Source organism: Chlorocebus sabaeus, chromosome 9, assembly GCF_047675955.1.
Source record: "Chlorocebus sabaeus isolate Y175 chromosome 9, mChlSab1.0.hap1, whole genome shotgun sequence".
In the NCBI taxonomy this organism is placed as follows: domain Eukaryota; kingdom Metazoa; phylum Chordata; class Mammalia; order Primates; family Cercopithecidae; genus Chlorocebus; species Chlorocebus sabaeus.
Window position 1 is genome coordinate 33837267 of NC_132912.1, and position 12665 is coordinate 33849931.

Sequence of the window (12665 nt, forward strand, 5' to 3'; positions counted from 1 at the left end):
CAGAAGTGGTAAGAATTTGAAATTTCCATATGACTCTGATTTACTTCCCTATCCTGGGGCGACAGAAAGCAAGTTAAGTAGGTTACCCTGGCCTTTGGTGAAGGTAAATGTATAAGAAAATAGTGCTTACTCTACAGACTTCCGGACTCTCCCTCCAGTCTTGATGAGCAGGTATCCCGGAGAGTGTAAGTTGCTGACATACACAACTCGAAAGCCAGAGCTTTAAGGGACTGCCTGTTGCATTTTTTATCATAAAGGAGTCTAGACTTAAATCTTTCATAACCAAACCCACATTGTAATCCATTACATGTACTTCATATTAGCTAGCGCTTCTGGCATTATGGTGGCAGCTGTGTAAAATATTTGCTGTGCTTGTTTAGAATTGAATTGTAATGTTCTAAAGCGAGCAGTTATTCCTACCATGGAAGCTGCCAAACCTCTAATACTTCTCTGCTTTGCCAGTGTGTCTAAACTGCAGGAGATATTGGTACCCTAAGCGGAACAGACACAACCTGCTCAGACACAGGAAGATGACTCTCTTTTTAAGTAGCTGCACAGTCGAGTTCTCTCTCCTGTTTACTCGTTGTTAGTTTAGTTGTCTAAGACTATGCGCTTGCTGAGGACAGTCACTTTTGAATTCTCCAGCCGCCCCTATCACAGTGTCTGGCATGTGATGAGAGAACAGGAATATTTATTGAAACATGAAAATGCATATTCCATCCCATCCTGCCCCCTTTCCTCCCTCTCCCTCCTCCTTCCTACCCTCACACTAACCTTTGGTTTTGCTTTCTAGGCAAAGCAGGAAAAACGCCAGCTCGGTCTCCCAGGACTCTTGGGAGCAGAACTACTCCCCCGGGGAAGGCTTCCAGAGTGCCAAAGAGAACCCCAGGTACTCCAGCTACCAAGGCTCCAGGAACGGCTACCTGGGAGGACACGGCTTCAACGCCAGGGTCATGCTGGAAACTCAGGAGCTCCTTCGCCAGGAGCAGAGGCGGAAGGAGCAGCAGATGAAGAAGCAGCCTCCTTCCGAGGGGCCGAGCAACTATGACTCCTATAAGAAAGTCCAGGACCCTAGTTACGCCCCTCCCAAGGGGCCCTTCCGGCAAGATGTGCCGCCCTCCCCTTCTCAGGTTGCGAGGCTGAACAGACTTCAGACTCCTGAGAAAGGGAGGCCCTTCTACTCCTGAGCGCGCAAAGAACGGATGCTTCATGTCACGCAATAAAAGACATTTTCCTATGAAGACTTGTATTTTGGGAGTTTTTTTAAAACCTCGATGGTACTATGGAGTATTTCTGTTGTTGGTATCAGTGCCTTTAAGCGGTATAGGCAAAGAAATGGAAGGCCTTAATGTCTTTGCCACGATGTCTCAAATGTCTGTTTCATGGAAGGATTTCCCACCCGTGACAATCATCTGTTCGAGGCGTTCACATGCTGTGCGCCTCTCCACAGTGCCGGGAGTCTCGGTCCGACTCATGCGCTGTCCGCAGCTTGGTTATAGCGTCCCTGCACCACGTGCGAGACAAATTCACCTGACGCGGAGGATGACGCGCGGCCCTGTTTCTCCCTCTAAGTTCTCTGAGCTGTGAGATGACATCTCAGTCTCTGGAGGAGGAAAAGTGGGCGACATACACCAAAAATTGGGGCTTTCTGGTACTTCACAGCACAGCCATTTGTCATACTTTGTCATCAGTGTGGTTTTCTCTTTCCTTTCTCAGCTCCTTGTGACGGGAGAGTCGGTCATCCTATTACAGAAGCTAAGCCATAGTCCAACATTGTTTGGTTACCATGGGGGTCCTTTTGTAACTGCCTTATAACTCAACATTACCAATAAAGCGATGATCATAGTCTGCGTTTATACATAGGCTTGTTCGGTCCTGTTCCTGACGCGTGGGTTGAGCCACCACAGCTCTGTGTGGGGAACGTGGGAGACGGGAGTGGCTCCTGCCGGGAGAAGCTGGGCATGCCATTGGCCATGTGTCTATCAGGAGGAGAGAGCTAAGAAAGAAATTCTCCTAGGAAGAGCTCATGGCCCAGTACATCCCAGTAATTATTTTCATTAGTTTTCGTTCTGACAGCTTGTCAGGAAGGGCACAGAATGGGACAGAGATAAACCAGACGGTCATTTTGATCTGCTCTCTACGGTTTTTCAAGTCAGAGGCAATTGATGCTTGTCTAATGCATCCACACACTGCATATCTGACTGGCGATGCCACGCTCCTAAGTAATTCTGCCATGAAACATGAAAGACAAAGGAAAAGCCGTTACACATCACACAGAGAACATTTTCGGGTCCCACAGCGGCGGTGGCAGGAAGCTCACTCTCGCGTCAGTGTTTGAGTGTGTGTGTGGGTCTCAGGGACCTCGGTGGCTCCCATCGTCCTTCATCGTTCTGAACATCCTGTATTGTAAACCGTGGCTGGGTTGCCAAAGTGCCTGTGAATTCCGATGTGGAAAAAGCTGGAGGTGAAAGCTCAGTATACCATGTATTCACTTTAAAAACAGAAAAAAAGACATGTATGGATATGCCTATTTTTTTTTTATTGGCACATTGTATTTTTGTGTTGACTTGTTTTTAGAAATGATGTGTCCACACACATACCTGTGTCTCTTCTGCACTTCTGTGTCATGGTTCTGTTTCTTAATAATGTGCGGCGGTGTCTAAGTGGTGTTACCAGTGTACGCGCAGTGACCTTGGATGACAGTGGCTCTTTCTCACAGCCTCCCCTGAGCTGTGAGAAACAGCTTTCTCTGTACATACGCGACTCCTAATAAAAGGCATATTTCTTCCTGTTCTTTTGGTGTCTCTGATGTTCCTGGGCAACCTTGCCTAGCTGGGGTTTTTTAAAAGGTATATTAACAGATGTGATTTTTTAAAAATATATTTAGAGAAAGTTGGAAGTTTCCTCACATCTGAGGAAAATGTGCATGAAACGGGGCAGGAGAACCCTGGGGCGAACTCTTGGATGAGGATGGAGAGGGGGGACTCACCTGTCCCTTGGAAAAGATGGTCCCCATTGTGACATCATTCTCACTCTTAGTCCATTAAGACAATATACAGCCTTACAGTTGGAAGTCTCAAACTGGGAAGTTTGCAAACACAGGAACTGGTGGTTGATTGCATATTTGAGCACCTGAGGAGAGAGGGGAAGGGGAGACAGAAGAACCTTCAAGAGTCCACTGCAAGGCCCAGGCTGCCTAAAGAAGCCTGAGGAGTTCTGAATTGAAGGAGCCAGTACAGCTCGAACTAAATCGAAAAATTATGCAGAAAGTGACATGATATTCCCATGATTGCCCTTTGCACCCTTGGAATCATCCTAGCAAGCCAGATGTTTTGATTGAGTCCTGGCCTTGAGTCGTGTGAGCCCAGAGAAAGGTCCAGATTTGAGTCCACTTCCAGTACAAACCTAGTTCTTATTTCCCAAATTACAAAGTAAGGTTTTGCTATTTCTTTGAGAGGGATGCCCACAAATACGCATGTGGTGTTTCGAAGGCATAAAGGGTGCTATGTCCCTAGGTATGTCTTGTGCACAAATATAGGAGATTTGGTCCCCACGCAAATGGCAGGCTTTGCGAGGACCTGTCAAAAATGCCCTCTTACGGAGCACCTAGCCTCAGTGGGTTGTCATAGCAACCCTCATCCTGTCACTACATCCAAATTCTGTCACCTCAAGATTAGGAATGAGGGGTACATGGCAAGCCAAGGCAATACCACCTCCTTGGTTCTTTCAAGCATTCCAGGTGTGGAGTGAAAAGGGAAGATGGACAGGTTTGTTCATTTCCTCCCTGAGCAGGAGGCCCATTGCCAATACCAAAACACATGGCTTATTTGTCTCAACTGACAGTGGACAGCAGAGTAGGAGAGGCAATAATCACACGGTGGGGACCCAAGGCACAAAGGGACCTGTGGGTTGAAACTGACAGTTTGAGCAGCACTGGGAAGAGAAGTAGGAATGGTCCACAGAGAAGTCAAAATAGGCTCTAGGAAGCAATCTTGACTCAGTCGACCAGGCTCCTGGCCTCAGGACCTTTTGCTAAGACTCAAGGGTATCCCCTGGGAGGGCGTGTCCCAAGGAGGAGCCGGCCCAGGTGCTGTCGAGATGGGCACTGGGATCTGCCCAGTTCCCTCAGAAGCCGCAATTGCATGAAAGGAAAGCAAGGGAGACCCTGGAGCCGACTCTCGGATGAGGATGGAGGTGGGGGAACTCACCTGTCCTTTGGAAAAGATGGTCTCCACTATGGCATCATTTCCACCATTAGTCCATGAAGACAGTATATAGTCATTTGTATTAGAAATTATAAAAATACTGCATAGCATATCTATATTATATGTAATTGAAGCCCTGCCATCCACCTTCTCTTTCTGTGGTTAGACCGAGGACAGCTCAAAGGTCAAAGTGTTAGGGTTCAATCACTTGGCGGTTCATGGTCCAATGACCACAGCCAGGGAGGATTTCACCAAGGGTTTTATTACTGGCAATACGTGAGGAGGACACAAGAGATAGTTCCCAAAAGCAGTACCTCCCTGAATGGAGGTGAAAACAGCTTTTATTGGGCTGGTGAGCTGAGTCATCGTATGTCAAGCTTGTCCAATCCGCAGCCCAAGGGCCACATGTGGCTCAAGATGGCTTTGAATGCAGCCCAACACAAATTTATAAACCTTCTGAAAATGTTAGGAGATTTTTTTCGCGATTTAAAAAAATTTTTTTTTAGCTCATCAGCTATTGTTAGTTAATGTTAGTGTATTTTATGTGTGGTCCAAGACAATTCTTCTTCCAACATGGCCCAGGGAAGCCAAAAGATTGGACACCCCTGTGAGGTGGAGTAAGGATGGTGCAGGGACAGTCATTGATCATGCTCTACATCCTTCGCATGGGTAGAAAATGGCAAATAAGTTCCTTCCTGGGTGGGGTGTTTAGTGCAGTAAGGAGAAGAGTTCACCAAAGTTCCCTCCAACTCAGGCACCTCTGGATCCAACTAGTTTTTATTTTGCTGGGTCTGGGCTGCTTCCTGGGACTTTTGTGAAATAAGGAGAACTCAGGGTGCAACAGTTACCAGTGGGCACTTTTCCACAGGTTCCCAGAAAACCCGAGGACCCTGGGTTACAAAAGCACCCCACAATTAACAGGGCTATCCCAGAACAGGGCGGAGAGTAGGACCCCAACTTCTCTGTGTTTCTACCAATGAAGTCCAATAGATCCAATGAGAGAGGGTAAACCCAATGAATTTTCTGTTTCATGGAGTTGGGATAGTTAGTTTTATTTCAAACCCATTTTGAAAAGTGGTGGAAAATAAGCAAACCACTTTGTCGGGTATCTTCTTTGTGATCATTGGCCACAAGAAGTATCACAATGAGGAGACAGCGAGTGGGAGACCAGGCATCCCAGTGACTTCTCTGTCCACGCCATTACCCTTGTTTCACCCACATACGGCAGTCGTCAAGAATGCTGCCCGGCTCCAGTATTTTTATTAGAAAGTGCACACATTTGCATATTTACGTAACAGGTATATGTAGTTTTGCATATGTCATTCTATCTTTGGTATTTTAATGGGTTTCTTATTTCATATGATGAGTCCTTAAAGCTCGGGTGTTTCTGAAACCAATCTAGGATGAGGCAGGTACTTCTTACTTTCTGGCTTTGTTTGCTAGTCATGGAAGAGTAAGTCATGAGGTTCAACTACCCACCTCCAGGTACATTCCATTAGAAACGTCTTCCTTCCAATAGCACAGTGTACCATACATTTAAATGTCTAGTTAACAGTCAGCTTTTTTCTTCTTCTGGGGTGGGGAGGAGGGAACAAAGATTACTTGGATAATGACATGTCAGGTAAGGAGATAATCTTTTCTTCAGAGACAGGATATCATCTTAATAAGGCAGCTAATAAGAACATTCACAGGTCAGAAAGTGAGAGTGACGGAGATGCTTTAATGGAAAACCACCTTCAGTTCTGAGTAATGATTAGATCACAAAAGCTGGTGGAATAAAATTGACTTTTTTTTAATGTGTCAGGGATGAGAGTTGTAATTCTGAACATAAGCTTTAAAGAATTTTTTTTTAAAACAAGAAACTGATATTCTGCTTTGGTGCTTATGGGGAAAAGGGAAGATTCTCATTGCATCCCATATAGAAGGATTTTTTTCCCCCTTGAGACAGAGTCTTGCTTTCTTGCCCAGGCTGGAGTGCAGTGGTGCAATCTCAGCTCACTGCAACCTCAGCCTCTTAGGATCAAGTGATTCTCCTGCCTCAGCCTCCCAAGTAGCTGGGATTATGTGTGAACCACCACGCCTGGCTGATTTTTGTTATTTTTAGTAGAGACGGGGTTTCACCATGTTGGCCAGACTGGTCTCGAACTCCTGACCCCAGGCAATCCCCCTGCCTCAGCCTCCCAAAGTGCTGAGATTACAGGGGTGAGCCATCACACCCAGCTAGATGGGTTCTTGTCTCCAGAATTTAGCATCTTTCTCGCCAGCAGGCATCCCTCTCCTCTCCTAAGCTTTCATATTCCATTCAGCAAAGTAAAAGCCTATGGATGTCCTCTGTCCATAAATTTAGTTGCCTTCAGTTAAGTCCCATCATAAGCCCCATCACAGGGAATTTCACTTTCACACTTGATCTTAGCCAAAAAAGGCTGAGACGTGATAGGGAATTTCACCTTTAAAGAATTCCATTATGGGCCGGGCGCGGTGGCTCAAGCCTGTAATCCCAGCACTTTGGGAGGCCGAGACGGGCAGATCACGAGGTCAGGAGATCGAGACCATCCTGGCTAACACAGTGAAACCCCGTCTCTACTAAAAACACAAAAAACTAGCCGGGCGAGGTGGCCGGCGCCTGTAGTCCCCGCTACTCGCGAGGCTGAGGCAGGAGAATGGCGTAAACCCGGGAGGCGGAGCTTGCAGTGAGCTGAGATCCGGCCACTGCACTCCAGCCCGGGCAACAGAGCAAGACTCCGTCTCAAAAAAAAAAAAAAAAAAAAGAATTCCATTATGGATCCCCTAAGATCAAAAATCCTTTCCTGAAGAAGATAACCGCTTTTTCTCATTATTTTTTTTCCCCTTTCTGAGCTCCGATTTAAATCATCAGTTTTTATTTCCTGATTTGTATGTTTTTTAAGCACATTGTATCTGTGCTGGCCTGCCCCACTCCGGATGGGTCTGTTTAACGCTGGACACGGGAGAAGAGGGCGGGAGGCAAGGAACTGAGTCCTCCTACTGTGAAGCTGAACAATTCCTCATCTTTCCTGCTTAGCACTTACTTGCTCACAGGATCAATTAAATGTGTGAAAACACCTTTTTTTGTGAATTGCACGGTGAACTGCTGAGTCACCTCACACCGTTGCTGGCTTAGAAAAGCCATTTCGAGTTTGTTCCTAGACGCTGTGGATGCCTCTCGATGATCTGATCCCACAGGGTGTCGGCAGCCTCAGCAGATCGTCTGCGGGAGGAGGGAGCGTGAGCAGGGGCCCTTCTTCGCTCGCTGGAGGCAGTCTCCCCTCTTGCGAGAAGGTTCCTTCTGAAACCGAGGTTTGGCTTCCATGAGGGATTTTATGATGCAAATATTTTAAGTACAACTTTGAAGGTTTTGCCATTAAAAACAGCTTCGCATGGCTCTGGGCCCAGCTGACTGCAAACTATGAGGGGGAAAGTGCCATAGATTGCTGGCAAGTGACGGAAGGAAAACAACACAAACTTCTAAACCAGTCGTGACCCGGGCTAATGATTTGGTTTCAGGGTTCAGTTCGTATCTGACTTGAGTTTACCCAGCTCGAGTTGTCAGCAGCAACGTATGCATTGCAGTTGTTTACGGTGGGATGAAATAGGTAAAAACGTTGGCTGACAACACTGAGATGGGTCAAATTAGGGCTCGCCAAAGAACGTGGGATGTTTTGGAATACAGCAAACCTTTGAACTCATAAAGCCTCAAAGTGAATTTGCTATGCACATGCCCTGACTTGGAGCTCCATTTCCAAACTTGCTTTAATTTTATCTGCTTGGCTTGACTTCTATCCAGGCCCAAGGGGCTCCCATTCCGGTCCCAACAACCAAAGCATTCCCGCAAAACATGAACCTGCAAAGTCCACTCCTGGCTTCTCACTTGTTTTGGTGGATTTATTTGCGTAGCACTTTACAATTTGCAAAACATTCCCATCTTTTCTTCTTGAGTCCCCAAACCCTGGGAAGCAGGCTAGAGAAATGATAGTTCAATTTTACACATGAGGAGACTGAGAAACTGAGAATTTGAGACTTGCCAGGTGATGAGTGGCTCAATGAGAACCCAAAATGTATTGTCCCAACTGTGACCCCTATTTGTGATGCAACATTTTTATCAAATAAAAATATTTTACTTTAGGCAATTTTAAATTCCTTACTTGATGGTCATTGTACTTTTCGTTGATGAGGAAAATAAGCACAACATAAAGTATAAACAATTGCAAAATTAGTAATCCTTTGAAAATAAATTTTATGGGTATGATGAAAGGTTCAAGCCTTTAATCCCAGCACTTTGGGAGGTCAAGCGGGAGGCCAAGAGTTTGAGACCAGCCTGGGCAACATAGCAAGACCCCCATCTCTTTATAAAGTTAAAAAAAAAACATTAGCCGGGCATGGCAGCATGCACCTATAGGCCTAACTACTTGGGAGGATGAGATGGGAGGTTTGGTTGAGCCCTGGAGTTCAAGGCCGCAGTGAGCTATGATCACACCATTGCACTCTAGCCTGGGCAACAGAGCAAGACCACGTCTTTAACATTTTTTTTTTTTTAATTTAAAGCCAGGCACGGTGGTTCACACCTGTAATCCCAGCACTTTGGGAGGCCGAGGCAGGTGGATCACTTGAGGTCAGGAGTTTGAAACCAGCCTGGTTAACACGATGAAACCCCGTCGCTACTAAAAATACAAAAAACAAAAACAAATTAGCTGGGTGTGGTGGTGCATACCTGTAATCCCACCTACTAGGGAGGCTGAGGCAAGAGAATCGCCTGAACCCAGGAGGTAGAGGTTGCAGTGACCCAAGATCACGCCCCTGCATTCCAGCCTGGGCAACAGAATGAGAATCCATCTAAAAAATTTTTTTTTAATTTAAAATATTTTGTGAATCATAATCCTATTTATATTATAAAATTACATATATATGTATGCAAATGCATTATACACATATACATATAATGGTTCATTTACACTTCAGGCACTGGGTGTCATAAATTTGAAAAGTCTACTGAAATAGATGTTTTAGCCAGGCTTCCATGTGGATGTGCAGAGCCTCCTAGGCTCCCTTGCTGGTGACCACGGTTTCATGCTCTGCCTTGTCTGCTTCAGTGTTTAAGACCCTCAGACCAGAAGGGGTTCATTTCTAAGCCAGGTTTCAAGGTTGAGAAAAGGAAGAGTTAAGTGATAATGTTGGAAACTGAGGAGGATCTGAAACACGAGGAAAGCAGGGCGCAGCAGAACACAGAAGGGCCTCGACGAAACGCCAGTTCCTCACAGTCAGGCTTCTGTAGCAGATGCAAAAAAAAGGCCTCGGATGCTAATCCAAAATAGCAAAGATCGCTGGGAGATTGCGAAACAATAACAATTTGCATTAAATCATCAGCTGCTTTCAGCACAGATGGGAAAAGCCTGTTACAAAATGTTGTAAGACATTTGCAGCGGGTTTCAAGCTGGACAGGCATTAAAAACATTCTTGAGCTTTTCATGTTGGGAATAAAAATGTAAATCATTTTTAGCGAGGATTTTTTTTTTAACATACCATTTTGTCTTTGTATTTTATTTTATTTTGGGAAAGGAGACGACATAGTAATAGCCAAGAGGAAATGATCCATTTACAGAGTTGGATAGATAACATTTATCTTCAAAGAGGTAGAATATTAATTATGCATACATAGAAAGAAACTTTGAGCTCTGAGACATTCCCAATGAAACGATGGCTTATTTCACTCAAGATCCTAATCAAGCACACACAGTTCCCGTATCTGAGAGAGAAACACTGCCAGTTGCTAACGTGCCTGCTTTTCTGGGTCAGTTTCAGAGCATGGAGGCAGAGTTGGGGAAGCCGGCTAGGACTGGAGGGCCTCTCTCTGGAAGCTCTCTAGGACTGGCTTGCGGCTTTGGCCCTGAGAGCACGGGCGCTTCTCTTCCATTGCGCCTTCAAATGGACTGCGGGGGCCGGGAGGCAGGAGCCAGGAGCTGATGCAGCAGGCCCATCTCCCGTGATCCCACGCCCCTGGAGAAGAGACTAGACAGCCACAGACTCTCAGCGTCTGGAAGGACTGGCTGGCCTAGGGAAACGAGTTTCCAATAACTAATCCAGCTGAACGAGGCACTTCCCTTGGCTTCGGTTCTCCTTCCCGTAAGCCAGGAAATGTTCTCTCCATTCATTCGGGGATGGCTCATCAGGGACTTCTAATCTCGGACTGGTTACTCTGCAGACTACGCTGATATCTTCTGCTCTGTATCCTAAGTCCTTTTAGTGGTTCCCTCTGGACTAATTGAAACTCAGAGATATCCTGTGTGTGTGATTTGTTCAAGGTAATTGTAAGGCCACAAAGAAGCCAATATTGATTTTTTTTAAGATGCCACTTTATGTGGCCTGAAATTTACTACATAGAATATGCAGTCAGTTTAGGGAAAATAATTATCTCATATTCATTTACTCATTCATTCATTCATTCATTCATGGCTCCTGCTGTAGGCCAGGTGCCATGTAGACGCTGGAAACTCACTAGGGAATAACCCAGTCTTACGCGAACGGGGAATAGCCAGGCTGTGTAACATTCAGAGAGTGATGCTTGGCACAGAGAAAATAAAGCAGGATTCAGGACTAGGAAGTGAGAAGGAGCAGACGGGTTGGAGTTGGGGGATCTGTGTTGTATGAGACTAGGGTGCTTTCAGTAGAGACTCTGGAGGGAATACTGGCAGAAGTGACATTGGTAAGAGTGACCCGGGACACGGTGGTGGACACAAGGCAGAAGGCGAGATAGGGAGTGAGGCAGTCAAGGAGCAGGGAGACCAGTGTGCTGGAGGACACCAAAATCATCATCAACAACAAATACGGTTACAAGACAGCGAGTCCAATGCTAAAACCTTCACAGAGTGCAAGCCTATGGGAGACGGTGAGAAGGAGTTAAATAACGCATGGTCTAATTACAAGGTTCGAGGGAGGAGGGGAGGCATTCCCGAAACTTCATAGAGTGTAAGCCCATGGGAGATAGTGAGAAGGAGTGAAATAACGCATGGTCTAATTATAAGCTTCGAGGGAGGAGGGGAGGCATTCCTGAGAAAGGAAGAACAACTACCTGGAAGTGTCAATGGGAGTAAGAAAGACACATGTCCCATTTCCAACCCCCAAATATGTGCGGGGGGAGCCTCCAGAAGCCACCACTGGGAAGGTGGCACCAGTGAGGGCAAGAATAGGGTGGGGCTGCACAATCCCTGAGGGAGGTGAGACCACCTAAAGATGGGACCTAGAGGTCTTGGGCTTCCTTCTGACATCTGAAGCAGAAAGGGGTGTGGAGCAGGGTGTGTTGTGGGGTCTCTGAGGGAGGCAGACGCTCAGCTCTAAACACTGCCCAGCCCTAGGAACTGAGGCAGGATTCACTGGGAGCATGTGGGCGTTGTGCCTAGAGGCGGGTGTCATAGCTCCACCCATCACAGCAGTCCCAGTTCCCAATCCCGCTTCCCTGCTGTGTGTCTGTGTCTTGATGATAGACACCACTCATTCATGCATTCATTCATTTATTCATTCATTCAGGGCCTACAATATACCAGACAATGTCTCCATCACTGGGCATTCAGTGGTGAACTAAAGCCACCCTGGGCTGGGCGCAGTGGCTGACACCTTTCATTCTAGCACTTTGGAGGCTGAGGTGGGTGGATCACTTGAGCTCAGAGTTTGAGACCAGCCTGGGCAACACGGCAAAACCCCATCTCCACAACTATAGCAACAATGAAGAGACCTTGATGTTCTCATTAAAATGACAGTCCAGAGGCAGGGGCAAACATTAATTAAGTAAACACACTACTAGATAGAGTGCACTAAGTTGTGACAAGAGCAGTGAAAACAGAGTTGCTGTGGTGGAATAATAGGGAAAGGAGTCATAATTAAGATGGGGGCCAGGTGCCGTGGCTCACGCCTATAATCCTAGCATTCTGGGAGGCCAAGGCCAGAGGATTACTTAGCCTGGGCAACATAGGGAGACCTCATCTCTACAAAAAATTCAAAAATTAGTTAGGTGTGGTCATGTGTGCCTGTAGTCTTAGCTATTTAGGGGGCTGAGGCAAGAGAATCCCTTGAGCCCAGGAAGTTGAGGCTGCAGCAAGCCATGATTGTGCCACTGCACTCCAGCCAGTGTGGCAGACAAGACCCTGTCTCGAAAGAAAAAAAAAAAGAGAGGCAGTGAAAGTTTGTGAGGAGTGATTTGTAAACTGAGTCCTGAAGGATTTGAACATCTAACAAGAATTTGGCAATATATCAAGATCCCAAAAACTCGATCCCCTGTGACCCCGAGGTTTCATTTTCTAGAATATAACTGATGAAACTCAAAAGGTAGACAGAGATTTATGCCCAAAGCTGTTAAAAAATATTGTTTATAGGCCAGAAAAATTGGATGTAAACATCCCAAACTAGGGAAATGGCTAAGGAAATTATGGCATAGAATGTAGTAGTATGTTATAT

At 46.1% G+C, this 12665-nt stretch overlaps 1 protein-coding gene across 20 annotated transcripts in view; it reads left to right on the forward strand.

Moving 5' to 3' along the window:
* PARD3 (par-3 family cell polarity regulator) overlaps window positions 1-2793 on the forward strand; it is a 714326-nt gene extending 711533 nt beyond the window's left edge. For all 20 annotated transcript variants that reach the window (XM_037986591.2, XM_037986601.2, XM_037986605.2 and 17 more), the window contains one exon: window positions 794-2793. In XM_037986591.2, coding sequence (XP_037842519.1) covers window positions 794-1187 — 394 coding nt within the window. In that variant the 3' untranslated portion in view covers window positions 1188-2793. The remainder of the gene's footprint in view (window positions 1-793) is intronic.
* Window positions 2794-12665: the final 9872 nt, after the last annotated feature.